The sequence below is a fragment of the Mesocricetus auratus genome, unplaced genomic scaffold, assembly GCF_017639785.1.
Source record: "Mesocricetus auratus isolate SY011 unplaced genomic scaffold, BCM_Maur_2.0 Super-Scaffold_100020, whole genome shotgun sequence".
NCBI lineage: Eukaryota > Metazoa > Chordata > Mammalia > Rodentia > Cricetidae > Mesocricetus > Mesocricetus auratus.
Window position 1 is genome coordinate 39,875,618 of NW_024429201.1, and position 18,437 is coordinate 39,894,054.

At 40.4% G+C, this 18,437-nt stretch overlaps 1 protein-coding gene across 3 annotated transcripts in view; it reads right to left on the minus strand.

Annotated features, from left to right (window-relative positions):
* Positions 1-18,437, minus strand: part of Kiaa0825 (KIAA0825 ortholog) — a 446,177-nt gene that overhangs the window by 273,800 nt on the left and 153,940 nt on the right. For all 3 annotated transcript variants that reach the window (XM_040729084.1, XM_013125179.3, XM_040729085.1), the window contains 2 exons: positions 17,882-17,998; positions 2,079-2,218 (listed from right to left, as the gene is read on the minus strand). In XM_040729084.1, coding sequence (XP_040585018.1) covers positions 2,079-2,218; positions 17,882-17,998 — 257 coding nt within the window. The remainder of the gene's footprint in view (positions 1-2,078; positions 2,219-17,881; positions 17,999-18,437) is intronic.

Consider the following 18,437-nt stretch of genomic DNA (forward strand, 5'->3'; position numbering starts at 1 on the left):
ATTCATGCCTTTTAACCAAAAGGCTTTGCTATGACCCCGAGGTGTGACTCTGTTCCAGCTGTTTCACAGACACCTGTGTGTTCCTGGGGACAGAGAGCTGCTACTGTATCAACAAATCTGGCCTGGTGGAACCTAATATTAAGTCACTCCACCAACTGTCTGAAGGACTTTGCCAATTCACTCTGAGCACATCTCTGTTCCATTCTTCCTGGCAGTCTTCCCTCTTTCCATGGCTAGCCCCGTTCACAGGGCTGGTGACAATAATCTGTCCATTTTGTTTCTCCTACCTAGCACCTTGCCTCCTCTGCTTCCTCCAAGATTCCTGAAGTCTCCAGAGGCAGTTAACCCAATGCCTCTTCACCCATGCCTCCTGTTGAGCACCAGCCCACTGACTCCTGACTCCTCCTCCCCAGGTTGTTCCATGCCAACAGGAAGTAGCCAGATTTGAACCATGCCCATATTCCCCCCAAAGTTAGGATGTTTGGTTGGAATCTCCAGCTTGCACCTGCAGGATCCAAAAAGCCCCATTGTTGCTCTCTCTCTCCAAAACCCTGCCCAAAAAGCCCTGTTCTGCATTGTTGGTGACCACTGAAGCTTCCTCTTCTGAAGTTGCCAGGCACCCCAGTCCCGGCTGAAAGCACTCATCTTTTGACCACACTTGGGCACAAATCCAAATGCTGTAGTGGGCATGTCATCACCCCTCACCTGCAATATATAAAGTCTCCCTGCTTTAGTTTGGAGGTGTGGCTTCTCCAGCCTCAATACCTGGGACTGAAGAACTCACCCAGGAGTTGCTTTGCTCAAATAAACCTATTGTTACACTTTTTCAATTCAGCTTGATCTGGCTTACTGTGTCAGGGAAGACTGTCGAGCTAAGGAGAAGCCAGTTGAGATCCTGGTAGCTGTGAGAAAATCCCAAACTTATCAGAAATGACTGGAGAAGTTTGGACAAGAGAATGCCATGAGCCTAATTTATATACCCATGGGCTGGTGGTATATAAGAACATTTTCCTCATTTACATATAAAAGTAATAATGGTAAGCCAGGATAGAGAGCTCTGGAGTTCAGAGAAACAGGAAGCCAGAACAAAGAATGTTCAAGCATTGGAAATAGTAACGGGCTCCTGCACACTGGTAGAAGATGCCTTGGGGGCCTCCAGATGAGAAAACCCAGTGAGCCCAGATATAGAGGGAACACACAAATGGGGCTTTGGGTACAAGACTGGAAAGGGTTAGGTGGGTTTGGGGTTCCTGTATGGGAATACTTGGGGGGCATGAATCGCAAGGACAGAAAACCCATCTAGTTTGAATGGGAGAAGGACCTGGATGTGACCCTGCATTGGGCAAGGAGCTACACAAAAAACATGAGTCCAATTTAGAAAACTTGACCATTCTGGATTCATAGGTAAAGAAGAATCCACACAACACATGGAATGGGGAGGACACTCTCCACAGATGAGGGATGGGACATGGTGCTATACTGACATAGCATCCCTTGCCATTTCCTAAAATGGGAAGACATCTCAATTAACAGTATTATGGTTTCTTACCCCTCGATTTTCACTCCTAGTTTTCTTGATTTTTACTTCTCTATCCGAAGTGGGAATGACTGTAAAGACAGCTGCTGGTTTCCTATCTTGAAGTACTCTTCGGGAAGGACGAAACTTTCACGTGTTGATCTAATGTAATTCCTAATTATTTACTATATAGTTCAGTTTACACTTTGGAAACATAACTGCCTTCTTCCAATTTTCCTAGGCATTTTAAACCTAGGAATGTTGACACTGTCTATATAATGGCACTTGTGACTGAAAAGCATCATACAAAAACATTCTTTCACTTGGAAGTCCTGAAATAGAAAAGTAATCATGTTGGATAAGCAGTTCGGCAGTTCCTCTGCTTGACTTCCTAGGACTGCCAGGACAGGTTTAGTCTCCACCCATGTGCAATATTCAAGCAGGAAAAGCATTCCATTCAGCTTTGCCAATGACTGGTTTTTGTTTTGTTTTTGCTGTTGTTGGACTTGTTATGTTTATTTTGTTTTGTGTGTAGGACATTCTTGAAACTACAAATACTCACTTGAACTTTTCAGCAGGATTCTGGGTATGAGGCCACCACCATGGAGCAGGGTCTCCAGAAGCAGGTCCCACTTACAGCACGGCTGGGATAAGAGTAGCTTTAACTGACCCTCGGCATTCAGTCCTCCAGCTGACATAGGCCTTTCAAAATTCAAGATAAGATGGAGTAATAAAGTTAATCTGTCTATGAAATTAATAACCTTAAAGTCCAGATGTAATGCCAACTCCTGAAAATGTTGATTCCTCCCAGATTCCTCTGAAAATGCTTTCATGCTTGCTTACTTTAGGGTTGCTCAGGGAAGGAATTACATTTAATCTCAACTAGCTGAAAGCAAATTAACACTTGGTAGCCTGCCAACCCTGAAGCTAATAAAAAAATAACCATGCCTATATTTTACAGAACTCTATTTTTCTTTTCTTTCTTTCCTTTTTCTTTTTCATGGAGAAAAGAAAAACCACTTAGACATTTATTTTGAATGTCATCATTTTTTCATCTGCTAAAGGCATAATGACTGCGTACTAGATACTATTACCTTCTTTTCTCATTTGTGGAAAGATGTTCTAGGGTTTTTTTAAATACTTGGGATGTTGATTTATACTGAAATTGCTGAAGAGAAAAAAAAGCTAAAGGAATTCAAAACTTCTGTGAAGGCTCCACCACAATCTAATTATTTAATAAGAAAATTCTTAAATCAACATGCAATTATCAGAATTGATGCTACAATTCACCCTTTGACCTACTTAAGTAGTGTCACCAAAGAGAAATAATTCCTAGACAAGCAGGCTTCTGCTTTCTAAACTGTCATCAGTTTTGAGCAGAAAATCAGCATCCCCGGAGAACTACTTCATTTCCTGTATAGCAGCAGGGCATCAGAAAGCAGGAATTATCAATAGCATTGTTCAACTTCTCCTTCTAAAATCCCCGAATTTGGGTCATATAAAAGTCCTAACAAGAGAGACAAACTTCAGTAACTGCCTGCGGTGGTGGCTACATGGGCTGAGGAAGGAAGCTGGGCTGGGAAGGGAAGCTGTGATTTGGGTGGTGTGGAATTTGAGAGGGGCACACACTGCACAGGGCAGAGAGGACAGTCTGTTGAGCTGTCACTAGCAACCACTTTCTAATGGTTGGTCCCTAGATAACAACACATCTGACTGCTGACCTCAGCATGAGAGAATGTGCTAAAATGCAAACATGCAGATGCTTCTGTTTGTTTCTCACTCTCAAGCCTAGACAGGCTCAGAATCCAACTCACAGGACAGCCCAGTCTTGCCTCAAACTCGGGGGAATCCTGCCTTGGAATCCCAAATAATGGGATTGGGGAAACCATCCATCACATCTGGCTAAAATTCTTGAGCGTCCTCTGGTTAGAAAGTGCAGGGGTAGACCACAGAGATCTGTACCCTAACAAGGTCTCTCTAAAAAATCCTGCTGCATGTTATGGTTTGGGACCGCTGCTGCATGCTACAGTTTGGGACCACTGCTGCATACTACAGTTTGGGACCGCTGCTGCATGCTACAGTTTGGGACCGCTGCTGCATGCTACAGTTTGGGACCATTGCTGCATGTTACAGTTTGGGACCGCTGCTGCATGCTACAGTTTGGGACCATTGCTGCATGTTACAGTTTGGGACCACTGCTGCATGCTACAGTTTGGGACCTCAGCTGCATGCTACAGTTTGGAACCATTGCTGCATGTTACCGTTTGGGACCACTGCTGCATGTTATAGTTTGGGACCACTCCTGCATGTTACAGTTTGGGACCACTGCTGTATGTTACAGTTTGGGACCATTGCTGCATGCCAAAGTTTAGGACCTCTGCTGCATGCTACAGTTTGGGACCTCTGCTGCATGCTACAGTTTGGGGCCATTCCAGCATGCTACAGTTTGGGACCACTGTGGACCACTTCAGCACAGTAGTAGAAACAGAAAGATTCATATCACCTTTCAGGCCTCTGGGTCTTTGTACCCATCCAACATTGGCCTTAACTTTCTGACAACAATGAACTAAATGTATTGCTTCAAAATTTAAAGTCTTATACTTTAATCACAATGTAGTATCACCTGAAGATGAGGACCTTGCAGGGTAAGGTTGGGTCAGGAGGTGATGTCATGAATAGGGTTAGAGCTCTTAAATGAAGATGTAGAGAATTATCTTGCCCTACTTTGGCCATGAGGTTACAAGAATTTTTCCTGTTAGCAACCTGGATGGAGGCCTTCACCAGAACCTCATTGCTGGTACCCTCACCCCAATGTCTGTCATAGCACTCTGTGTTAACTAGGACACCATTTATCCATAGAGCTTTGCATGACTCTACATTTACCTTAGTCTTACCCATCTATCCTAGCTAGTTTTAATCAAGTCAACACACACTGAGTTATCTGAAAGAAGAGAATTCAACTGAGAATCTTCATAGGGCATTTTCTTAGTGATAATTGTGGGAGGGCCCAGCCTATTGTGGGTGGTGCCACAACCATGTGCTAGTGGTCCTGGGTTCTATAAGAAGGCAGGCTGAGTAAGACATGGGAAGCAAGCCAGTAAGCAGCACTCCTTCAAGGCTGCTACACCAACTCCTACTTCCAGGTCCTACCCTGTTTGAGTTCTTGTCCTGATTTCCTTGGATGATGAACTATAATGTGGATGCATAAGTCAAAAAACACTTAGCTTTTTTCCCAACTTGCTTTTGGTTGTGGATTTTATCACAGCAACAGTAACCCTAAGACACTATCCTTTAATTTGTAGCAAAAATTCCACTTTCTCTGAAAATTCTTCACTAAATGTTTCTCTTCAGAGTGGCCTCTTAGGTAAAGAATTTATGACAAGCTTACACATTTCAGCACCTACTATTTCATCAGCTAAGATTTTATCTCTCCATCTAGACTCAAGTGTCTTGAGGATACTTGTTTTCTATTACCCAAAGTTTCTTCCACTGAAGAAGGCAGATATTACTGATGCTGCTGGCTGACTGATTTGATCTGTTAGCATGTGCATGGATAGGCAAAGGAGAAGAAAAGAAAGAACTTTGCACTTAGAGCAAGAGGGGAGAAAGTGAGAAGCATCAAAGTTACAACCAAAGAAACTTAAAAGCATCTCCTCCTTGGCAAGGCATCAGGAACATTTCACAACTTCAGGATACACACAACCCTTCAGTTTGTACTTAAACTTGGGGTTAGGCTTTCCTTGTGAGGCCTTGATAACTGGAACCAAGAGTCACTCCTTGAGCATTGGGGCAATGTTAGGTAGGGGATTTTGGCCGTGGGTGGCCAGTGAAGAAAGAACAATCAGCCCAATCCTCAACCAGGGGAGTCAAAGCCAATGGCTTCTGAGGACCCTGAATCCAGAGTTACTTTCCATTTGCTATGCTGGCTCTTTGAGGTTTTGAGCCTGGTTCCAAAAGACACCAAGGCCAACACTATTTCCTCCCTGAACCTTGGGTGTTGGGTTCCTAAGAAGCCATGCAGGTTACTTACTAGAGAGGAAAAGCAGCTAGTGGCAATGGTTACAAGTGTCTTCAGTTGGCTAACTGTCTACATATTACACTTGAGTTAGTGATACAGCTAACGGACAGTTTTGCTAGAATATATAGTGAGGATTTCTGACAGACAGTTGGAAGATGACAGGAGTAAGATCATGGGGAGGCCTGGTATCAACGTGGGAATCTGTATCTATTGAAGAGTTTAAAATGAGGGAGTTTTCTGACATGGTTGTGCTGTAGAAAACTTATTAGAGATAGAGTTTCTTTTTTAACTTAGTCCCATTCACTGTCATTTGAATGTCACTGAATGTCATTTCATCGTACTTTATCTGAATACCTGGCTAATAATAAAATCCTCCATTTAACAGATGGAAAGATGTTCACTGAAATGCACCTTAGTTCTTGAATCTTCCAACTTACCATATATTTTGAAATGTACAATAGAATGAATCACTATGAGGAAAAATAAAATAGTACAAACATTCTTCAGTCACCAAGTTCTGAGTAATGAATGCACTGAAGAGTCTGTGTGGGGCATATGGAGAAGCATATGTTCACTCAGCTTTTGAAATGGTAGGCTGTGAACGTGAGATCAGTCTGAAGATGACAGAAAAGGAAAGAGTGTGTGTGTGTGTGTGTGTGTGTGTGTGTGTGTGTGCGCGCGCGCACGTGTGCATCAAATGTGTACATGTCAAATTCTACTATGACATACAGGAGAATAAAAATTTACAAATCCATCAAAACTCATACATTTCATCCTGGAAGACAGAATAAATTCATAGTTGGATTGTACTAAAATTACACTCCGCTAAATGCTATGTTTCTGTGCTTGGACTGGCTCAAAGAACTCCTCATATCCAGAAGTTATGATGTTCACTCCTTACTGGTTTATGGAAGTTACAAACGGCTTTTGTGGAACAATCATGAAAACGTTTAGCTCTACCTTAGCAGTATGACTATAAAGTAATATGTATAATTTCTACATTTTTGTATATTTACTCATACAGGATTTTTAAGTCAGTGAACTTACCCTACTACTAGTGCACACTTTTTCTTATTTCCACCTTTACTATAAAGCCCAGGCCAGGAGTTCTGCATTATACTCAAGTTATGATATGAGTGAGAATACTGCTCAGATTTTATGACCAGAAGTTAATTTATCCTATCAAAGATGTGCTTTGGGGAAGTTACTAGGTGTTAGAATAAACTAAGGAATGCACAGCTTGTGAACACACCCAGCAGTGTTAGCCACTGTCCTTTATGATAGTTGGCCGCAACAGACTACACAGGTCTATGCACCAGTAGATAAAAGTAGGAGTTTCTTTTTCAGAACTTCACGATGATCTACTTGGAAATGATCTGCTTTGCAACCCTGTAGCCTCAAGTGTACAGGATCTGTGGGAGAGGAAGCCCAACTTTTTTGGTGAAATGGTGTGGGAGCAGAGCAAATCTCTGAACAATGTGTGAGAAGTCGATGAAGTCCTCAGTGAATGTGTGTTGCTGACATGAGCACAGGTGTGTCAGTGATCCCAATATCTGAGACCCATGGGAACTGCCAAAGCCTTCCTCAGTCTGAGTGCAGATATTGACAATGTGTACAGACACTAGAGACTAGTCCATTAAAGAGAACTCCTACAGAGACTACCTAAACCTGCCTCCTTACCCAGCAGTGTACCATGAACCTGCCTCCTTGTTTATCTGTATACCATGAACCTGTCTCCTTATCCAGCTGTAACAAAACCACATCTAATCACTTCAGATGTATAAAATAAACTCACTGGTCTCCCAGTTGATATCAATCAAGAGTGTAGGGGCTGCCTAATCCCAGCTTTTCTGTCTATATGTCTGTGTGTCTGTCTTCTCTACATTCCCTCATGGGCCCTGTCAGATCAAACTTTGAGGGTGGAGGTCTTAGTGACTGCACTGGGCAAGCAACATAAGTTAGCAGGTAAGAAGGACAGTGGTGATAGAAAGATAGGCTAGCCAGTCAAAGGATGTGATGATGATGATGATGGTGATGATATCACTTGCAAATTCGAAATGACAACTACTGCAACAGAATCACTCTACTTGTCTTAAGTGCTATTTTGTAAAACTTTTGGAGGGTGCAGGTGGGGTTCAGAAATTCTCTGTGTAGCCCTGGCTGTCTCAGAACTTGCTCTGTCCTGGAAGCAGGTTGGCCTCAAACTCTGATTCTGCCTCCTGAATGCTAGGATTGAAGTAGAGCACTACCGAGCTTTTCTAAATTTCCTTCCTTCCCTCCTTCCCTTCTTCCCTCCCTCCCTCCCTTCTTTTTAGAAGTTGTGACAAGCCAAGTCTTCATTATGAAGAACCAATGACAGGACTCACAGAACTCAATATAGAACTCATAGATCTCATTTGGAAAGTCAGGAAGTCTACATCTTTTTGTCTTTGCATCGTGGCTCACAATAGATAGCTCAAAAGGGAGAGAATGCATACAACCTTAACTTCCCTAATGTTTAGATAAGACAGGATATAATGCTAAAGAATTAAAACTCCTAGAGTGAGCTAGGGGACACAACTCAGTTGGTATAGCACTTGTCTACCATGTACAGAGCCAAGTTTGGTTCCCAGCACTGCAAGCACACGTGTGGAGATGACACCTGTAATCTCAGCATTTGGGAGGATCAGAGATTCAGGGTCACCTTCTGCTATATCAAAGCTGTGATGACTGACTCCTGGGAGCTGCCAGGTGGACACTTCAGAATCCTCATTCTTTTGATTAAATAACCACAACTGTGTATTTAGCATTGGTTCTCAAGATCCTAACCCCTAATCTCACAGGTTGAACCCAGTAACAAAAACCTACAGGCAATTAAGGAGTGTTGAGAGTGGTCAGTACTAAAATTGTAAACATACAAGTAGCACTAAATGAACTGAGCAGGTTGTATTTGTATGTTTTGGGTACACACACACATACACACACACACAACAATGAAAAAGAGGTAATGGTATCTACAGGAAATGGGGGGAATACATGATTGGAGGTACAAGAGATGGAGGAAGGAAGAGATGAAGGGGATGCTGTCATTTTAAAAAGCATCGTGGGAGAGAGAGACACCATGTGACAGGGCTTGGGAGGAGGGTTTTTTTTTATGGGAGAAGGTGAATGGGAAAAGGGTGTAGGGGAGAAGGGAGACAGGTGTCTGGGGACAGGAGAGGCAGAAGAGAAGAGAGAGGCAGGGGGTAGATAGAAGGAGAGACAGAGAGAAAGGCAGATAAGCAAAGAGAGAGAAAGAGAAAATGGTAGGTGGGCAGGGTCCTTTTAAAAGGGAACATAGTGAATGTGCATAGGTGGAGCTCTTAGTGGCTGCAGCTGAGGACATATCCTGTAAGAACCCCAAGGACAGGCCAGTCTAGATGCTTGAATACTAACAAGAAAGAAACTATAAAATCATGCTTTAACTTTTAAAATTAAAAAAAGAAAATGTTTTGACATATGCAAACAAACAAAACCTACAACTTCCCGCAAGGCTTAAGTTCAGCCACTCCCTCAAGAGTTGACTTGAAAGATGACACAAACCCCTTTTTGCTGCTATATCTCCTTCTCTCCCAGTGTTACCTCCAGTTGGAAAATAAATATTTTCACTTGAATTTTTGTACTCAAGTCTGTTTCTTTAGAATACTCAAGTGGGGGTGAGCACAGAGGTACTCACAGTATATTTCAATCCCTGTTTCAAGAATACTAAACAAATCCTCCAAAAACATTTTGTCAATAAACGTGCTTTAAATCCAGGCCACTCTGACTTCAAAACCCATGTTCTTTCCTTTATTTCCTAATTAAGCTTGATGGAGACTTGGTGGATAAGTTGTATTTTCTGGCATAGAAGATGTTTGGCTCCTTCCAAGTCTCTTGATTGAAGATACCAAATTCTTAACCCCAAATTGAGTTTGGTCTTCAGATTATGTCCCAAATTGGAGCCATGTTACTTAAGGTATAGGGAATGATTTCAACCAGATGGTTTTTGGCATGGATCACTGGGTAGAATTTATACCAGAAGGCATACAGTACATTATTCAGAGAACAAAGTCAAGAGCATGGCTGAAGACAAGCTGAGGGTTATGACCCTGATGCAGGGAAGCATGGGCAGAGAAGTCCCAGCATTGTGACATTACTCTTCTTTTTCCATAATTTGTTTTTCAAAATCTTTCCAATAAAAGAAGCAGAGAAACTTTTAAAGTCACTTGTCATTCTTCTCCAGGAAGATAATTTTAGTACATGAGAAATTAAAAACTCAAAATGCATTCTTTACCACTTTAACCAAAAGTATAAGAATTTCAGGTAGTTAGCACTGAACATATTTGCAAATAGTTGATATCTATAATGGGCATAGCTAAATCTTATTAGTAGTTATAATTACAGATGATTGAGGAAGTAGAAACTGGGTGACACTCATTTGCATTTATGTATGTATATATACATATATACATATGCATGCATACATATATACATATATATAAAATTTTTCTTGGTATTCAAGCCTGCTTTGTCCACTAATATAGATTTACATACTTAAAAAGAGATTACAAGCGGATATCCTCACACCTGTATATGTGGTGCTGGGACTTAAGTTGGGGTTTTGTGCACGCTAGGCAAAAACTCTTATTCTCTAACTCTTCTCTAGGGGTTTTACTTCCCTGACACTGTATCCAATATTGTCTAAAAATTAAGAGAAATTCAGGTTATATGCATCTTTTCCCCTTTGGTCCATCGAGCATGGATCAAGAAATAAAGACATGAAAAAGCAGAGTCATTAACAAGAGCTTTTAAGGTTAGTTAATTTTAATTTTGAAAATAATGTATCAGTAGAGCCATGAACTTAGGAGTTTCTATGAAACTCCTATGAGCCATGAGTCAGTAGGATACTGTCTTCAGGATGCCAAGGAGTCACTGCACACCTCCACCCCACCCCCCAGCCTGCAGGAGCTTTATCTTTCTGGAATCAATGACTATTACCACTACCCAGTCACCAGATAAGACCTTATTACTGGGAGTTCCAGAAAGGTTTCCTTTAACACTTCTGATGAGTGTGGAAGGCAGTTCCATTCTCTGTCCACTTTATCACCCTTGTAGTAGATCCTTTTAACATGTTTAGATAATTGATAAAGTCTGCCACTTACTGAAACAGCTATCTCTTTCTGGCCAGTTGTTAGGATGGACTGCTTGGAGGATATTTAATGTGATGAGTGGCTTGGAGGCACGTTAGCTCATTTAATTCTTATAAGCCTCCCATGAGACTATCTTTCAAGGCAAAGGAAGATATTTTTTTAAAGAAGAAACAAACACTAGTTTTGTATGGAATGTTTAAGTAAATCAATAGGATTATATAATATTAATGTCTCAACTTCCTCATCCAAATATAAAATGAAACAGAAGCTCACATAGGTTAACTCATTTTCTAATATCCTAATATAACAAAATAAATATAAAAAACACATTCATCTATTGTGAAAATCTGTAGTTGTGTATGATCACAGTGTAGTTTCAATTTCTGTGTTTTTCATATAATACTTTTAAGTCATACTAGAAAAGGGAATATAAACCTTAAGATAACTATCTGTCTGTCTACCCATCCATCTGAATTTCCTAGTGTACCTGACATTTTTAGTCCCTTTAATAACTGCCTGACTCAGAGACACTGAAACCTACCTTTGAAAATCTTTCCAAAGACCCAGATATTTGCCCACCCATACTCTGGAAGAGCTATACAGCAGCGCCTAAAGCTTCTCCCCAGTGGGCTCTGTGATTGCACTCAGCATCTCAGAGCACAAACTCTCCCAGCTCTTTTCCTCAGTGCTGTATAACAGCTTGCCAGCAAGAGCTAGGAGATTCTGAAAATGTTTTGTGTTAAAATAGACTTACAACATTTCCTCCATCCCTTTCCTAGGAGACAAGATGGAGGTGTTAGGGAATGGAACGAAGGCATGACAAGACATGGTAGAAAGGGTTTGGAGATGTAGGAAAGACAGACTCATGTGCATGTGACGTGCCGTGTGTGTGTGTGTGTGTGTGTGTGTGTGTGTGTGTTTGTACATACTCACTGAAAGACTTTAAGTCACAGGTATGAAATAATAAAATTTGAGCTAGAAAAATTGGCTTGGGTTTGAAAAAATTCTGCCTATAGTTTAGGAAATAAAGGAAATGAAAGTCAACACATAAATTATACAAAACTTGCACATTGGAGTCCAGGGTGCAGTTCAACAGAGGAGTGCTTGCCTAGCATGGGCCAGGCTCAGTACCATCAAGAGAAAGCAATGATAGGATGTCATGGCAGAGATGAGTGAGATTATAGTGGTTTGGACGAGGTGAAAGTGGATTTATGGATAGCAGATTAAAGGTTTAAAATTATGGAGATTTAGCAATAGAGTGTGAATGTAGGTAGAAAAGAGGCTCTAGATGTCCATCTGGGCATCTGCCTATGAAACTGAGTTGCCATTAGCTAAGCCAAGGCCAGATAGAAGAGGAACAGTCTGGAAAGGACAGTGTCTGTAACCTCCAAGCATAATCTTCAAGAAAATATTCTCGTACAGTGCCATCTGCAAGTCTACAGTCTTTGGACAGACTACAATTGGTTTCAATAAAATAGGGTACAGAAGATCTGTGGGATACCATGGAGCCTATGATAGAACACTGAGGACACTCAATATTCCAGGGGCAGATCTGGGTACATGATATAGAAAGGGACACAATAGCAGGAACGAGAAAGGAAGGAGGAACCTGGTGGACTATCTCAAGAGGAAACCAGTGGAACACTCCCAGATGGAGTCAACAATAGCACTGTGTGGCTGTCCTCTTAACATAGGCTGTTATATTCTTGTGTTGAGGAGTATTTTTGTTCCAAGTTTCCTTAACTGCCTCTTCCTGTAACTGTGACACACAGCATAGTGACTTACAGGGAGAAAGTCTATGAAATACATTTATCAAAGAAGTGAATTAGAAAAGTATTTACCTAATATCATATAGAGAGGCCAAATATAACTTATACTCAGGGTGTAAGATTGTTGGAACACAGTCAAAAGAATGATCCATGGTGAGCAATGCCTTTGGGAACTTGGAGATGGGCTTCAAGAAAAAAGGCAAAGGGACTTTTACCTCAGGTGCATTTTGTTCCCTGGATTGTCCTTGGATGTATTTGTGCCTCCTGTGACAAACGTGCACATTCAATTTACAAGGCATGTTTATTCTTAGTGGATGTCAGAACATCACTACAGAACCCTGAATCTGGACATGGCCTCTGCCTTGCTCTGCTTTCGCATGTGCCAGGCATTGTGTTTACATTGGTCTGTCATGAGAAAGTCCTGTTAATATTTAGGATGTGCTTACTGGTGATTATTTACATGTTTTTCTGATCATGTTTTCCTGAGCTTATTTTTCTGAACTCAAACAACTGTCCTTGGATCATGCTTTCTTTGTTTCGTTCATGTGTAAAAAGTGTACTGAAACTGACATAAGGTTGTCTACAGCATTAGACTGAAGTCCACCCCATTCTTCCCAGTCCTCATGTCCAAGGTCCAGCAGACAGGATCTGCTCAGGTCAGCTGAACACTTACCAGAAGACGATATATAAACATCAACAGTATTATCTTAGGTAAAAATACAATAGAAAGCAAACTCCAGCCGAGGAGAGACTAGCTTTGAATCAGAGTATCGGGTCCTCACAGAAGAAAGCAAAGTAGGAAACAAGCGCACTGCCTCCTCAAGCTGATCATGCTACTCAGGGCTAGAGTGTACTTGTGACCTACTTAGCAAAGATGACTTGAAAAATTACTTGGAGTAAATTGTTTAATGAAGATCAAAGTTTAGGAAACATAAAAAGCATTAGAAGGAAGCATACTATAAATTACTATGATGGCTAATCTTGGTTGTCAACTTGAGCACATCTGGAATCAACTAAGACACAAGAATCTGGGTACACCTGTGAGGAATTATTCTCCACTGGATCATTTAAAGTGGGAAGACCCATGCCAAATCTGGGTCGTATCTTCTCATGACAGTTTTCGTAAGAGGGCACAGAGGAAAGAAGCTTTTGCTTTTCACCTGCTTGCCCTCACCCTCACTGGCAAGTTCATCTGTCCTGCCGCTAAGACATTCTTTCACTGGCCTTGGAACCTCCTTCTTCTAGATTCCAACATAGACTGAAGGTCAGCCGATATACCCAGCCTCTTGGACCAAATATCATATTCTTGGCCTTTCTGTCAGGAGACAGCCATTGTTGGATGAGCTGGACCAATCTATAAATGTTATAATAAATCCCCTTTTGGTATATATAGATTCATTCTATCAGGTGTGTTCCTCTCAAGAATACTGACTGCTACAGTTATCAAGAGAATATTCTTCCATGAATTTATATGAAATCACTGTGTATTACCATGCTATTAGCTTGATAGTGATATATTCACCAGTTGCTTTAGTTTAATCTACTATGAAAATGATAACTCTTTCTAAATCACCTACACTACTGTTATGTACTTTTGTTAGAGACCTTGAATGCACTTTATTTTACTTAATAATACATTAATTTTCCTAAAAAATAGGTCTTCAAAACTATATTACCAGAGCCCGGGAAAGCATGAAAAGATTTTCATTTTACTTATTATATACCTCATAGTAACCTGATAGACAATATAGGCAAGATTATGTTCTATATAACTTACAGCATTTTCACTGTTTTGGTTTAATTTCATGTCTTTCTTTCTCCTTTTCTTCCTACTTATTTACATTTAATTAAGTATCTTTAATATTTCTGAAATCTGGCTCAAATCTTTCCTGAAATACTACATAGAAACAAAATAAATAGGTGTTATCTTCCTTAAGACGTTGGACTGGCAAGATGGCTCGAAATGTCAGGGCACTTTATCACCAAGCCTGATTACCCAAGTTCAACCCCCAGGAACTCATATAATGGAGAAAGGAGAAAACTGACTCCCACAAGTTGTGTGACTTCCATAAAAATGTTGTAACATGTACCCTCCTGTCCACAATAAATGAATAAAAATAAACAAATAAATTTAATTACTAGGAAAATACTATAAAATTAGCTGTTTCAGTCATCTTGTTTCTCATTTTTCTCCTTTCTCTTCTGATAACCCTAAAACTCTTTAGTTTGTATTGTCTGACTCATGTATTTCCAGAATATTTTTGTTGCTAAGGTGACAAAGATTCCTTGACTAATCTGGAGCAAAAGAGAAGTAGTGATAGCTGGCTTAAGTATGGAGAGTGGTTTGAAAGGGATGGGGATTTGAGCCTCATATTGTTGGTCTAGGACCACCATCCTCCCCCCATTAGCATGACTGGCAAATGCAGATCAATAATGACTTATTTTAGAAGGGTTTTTCTTGCTGCCCAGATTATCATGATTCTGAACATGCTGGGCTGTAAGTCACAAGCACGAAGCCTTTCTCAGCAGGTCATATGACCCCAGCAGAGAAAGGTTGCCAGAATGTCAGGCATCAAGTGGGATTCAGGGGAGGGGAAATTCAGACAAGGAGTCCCACAAGAAGGAACCACATGAACAAAGGTCTGAAGTTGAGAATGAACAACAAATACAAGTTCAAAATGGACAAATCTTAAGCATGTGTGAGGAGAGTGAATTAAGTGAAGCACAGAAAACCCGTATGTGCTTGGGACATTCTAACGTGGGGCAAAGCAAGCTCATTAGGATTCTGGGGAGGAGAGGGTCATAATGAAAACTACTCTATGCATGGTAAATAATAGCAAGATGAACAAAATTCATTAGAATGATTTCAATAGGAAGGTTGGCTCTGAGAGGGTTTTTGAGACAATATTTACTGGCATGAAAAGACCAGACAAGACTAAGAACTAAGAATAGCCAATCAAGAGCTCAGAAGGCTTTGCCTTTTAAGCATTTATGAACAATGCTTATGTATGGAGAACAAGGCAAGATGAGATGAAGGAGTTATCCCAGCAAATAACTTAAGAAATGTGGGCAAGTCGGGCGGTGGTGGCGTACACCTTTAATCCCAGCACTGGGGAGGCAGAGGCAGGCAGATCTCTGTGAGTTCGAGGCCAGCCTGGTCTACAGAGAGAGTTCCAGGACAGCCTCCAAAACAATACAGGTAAACCCTGTCTCAAAAAACTAACAAAAAAAAGAGAGAGAAATAAAAAAGGAAAAAAGAAATGTGGGCAGCTGGATATAAAATGTTGAGGGAAGGGCAAGCACTTATCGAGAAATGTAGAGATACAATATTCTCAACAGGTTGTAAATTAAACAATGTAAACAAAGAACAAATACAGAAAATAGCTTTGCTTTTTTCTTTCTTTAACTGTTTCATATTAACAAAGTTTAACTGTATACATTGTAAGAAATTTGGAAGATACAGATAAAAATTAAAACCACTTGGCAAACTCACCACCAGAGAGAAAGCCTATTAAGCCTCCACAGTCTATACCCTTTCCGTATTTGGTGGGACTTTGCTTAATTGGCATTTCTGGAATGCTCTGTGTATAGTAATTGCACAGACTAGTGTTTCTCCATTGTATCTACCTACTAGTAACGTTCCTTGCCTAGACAACAAGGCTTTGCTCACTCAGGAAGTTTAGGGTAGATTGGCCAGGATCTCTTTTAGAGTTTAAGCACTGTAAACTAGCATGTGAGGAGCCATGGGAAGCTGAGTAATCAAAAGCACACGTTCTGCAGTGACTTACTGTGGGGAATGCTTCAGGAATGCCTGCTCCCATCCACTCTGAATGGGTTTCCTTTTGAAAGGAGAAGCACTCTTGCCAAGATCAACTACAAATGGAATGGGAATGATTCATGGACCGATCGCCAGCTTCACTTTCTTCAGAAAGTTGCTACCCTCACCACACAGCACTTTTCTCTTCACAGAGGAAGCACGGGAGTCCTTGCTTACCCAACAAGAGCTCACAGAGGGCTAAAACATGGTCAGTATAAAGCACTTGGCACTGCTATACATATTGCTGACTTGAATAACCTCATACTTACTAATCTTCTCACTCCAATTAACTGTAAATCACAATGATTTCTATAAGTTATCAAATACCTTGTAAGAAATCAATCCTTTTATTGATCCCTTACTGGTCTATTGTTCTAACTCTCCTATAAGTGATTTTTTTCAGTAACAGTACAGAACGTCAATTGTCTATTTTTCTCTTACAAACAACACTTTAACAGCTATTTTACACATAAAACTTGGTTAGCATTTTCACTTCATTCCTTGCAGTGGATTTCTAAAAGTGGATTTCCAAGGGTGTTTTTAAGTTTTTAACAAAGTCTACTAACACAAACCTAGAAGCAAGCACTGGGCACCATTTACACTGGGAGTGAACAGGAACTCGGGGCTGAATCTTTCTGTTAGGGCAATAGCTCATTTACTGACAGAAGCAGAAAAAAAGACACTTCTTGGGAATAGAAAAACAACTATTTTTATGGTTAAGTTCCCAGGCTCTATCTGGGCTGAAAGAAGAATATTAGAGTCTCACCTGATGGGGAATTGGTGGTTTCAAAGAGAAAAGCAAGCGTGCCTGAGGTAGAGAGCACATGTGCTTATATGAATATGCACCTATGAACTCGGAGAGGTAGTGACCACATGCCAAGCACCTGCACAGGTCAAGCCAAAGGGGTGCCGACACTGAGAGGAGGAGCAGACACAGGACGTAACCAGTCTGTAACCGCTAATAATGAATTTCCAACATAAATCAAGATCACCAGTACCTCCTTTAGCTATTCATGATATTTTGTTCTCAGATACCAAGGAAAGCCATACTTCCAATGATATATTCTACAAAGAATTAAACTGACATGCTACATAATGCCACAAAATGTCATCAGAATTTTTTGGAAGTACATTTTACACTGTGAATGCTTTTTCTGATTTTTAAGTATTGTTAATTAAATAATAAAAATGAAAAATCTTCTTCATAATTATAAAAGTTACTCCTCTCAACTTCTACCTACTCTTCTGAGTTAAGTTAAACTGACTACCTAGTTTTGCTGTATTTATCAGATAATTAGCTTCAGAACTGTCAAATCCCCAATCATAGATCAAGAAGTAATTTTTTAAATGTCTAAGTAATTAGCTTAAATAGAATGAAGTTCTCAAAATCCACCTTGTCCATTACGTAACTAAAGTTAGGAGTTAAAGAAATGAATATGAGTGCTGTGTCTTTGATTCCTGGGCTTAAACAAAATCATGAAATTATCCTTTCCACTTCCTTGCTTGCCGCTAAGTTCCTTTTGTAAGATTCCTTGATGCCCGTGAAGCAGAGTTTCTACTACACGTGTAAAAGAGTCACAGAATTATAGACAGTGTGGCATTTGGAAGTCCCACCTGAGTAAAGGAGGGTAGAACGCTGACATGCACGAAACCCAGTGCAGTGGTTGATTAAGCAATGACGCTGAGGAATTTGAAGCCAAAGCTGACTCATCCATGCCATGTTGAAAAGTCCTAGAGAAACAAAATCAATTATTTCAGAATATGCAGGAAACAACAACTATGGAGAGCACTGAAGTAATTTTGGAATTTCACTTAGTTTTCACAAGTCAATTTTTAAGAAAAAGTGGTGCCATTTTATTGAGGAAAATGCATCCACCAAAATGACAACAAACCTATCCCCCCCCAAAAAAAAGGAAAGAAAAGAAAAAAGTAACCCCAAGAGTCAGAGCCTTTGTAGAACAATCTTTACGTGGAGAAGGCATAGCTATGTCATTACAAATCCCACAGAAAGTACAATGAATACAAGCCTTGTCACTCAAAACTAGCATTCTTATATTCCATAGGATTTTCACCGACCTGCACTCAATAAGTGCCAATATTTATAATATCTGTTTAATGTAAGAACATTTAACATTAGGTACATTTTAGCCAATGTGATTTACATATATCA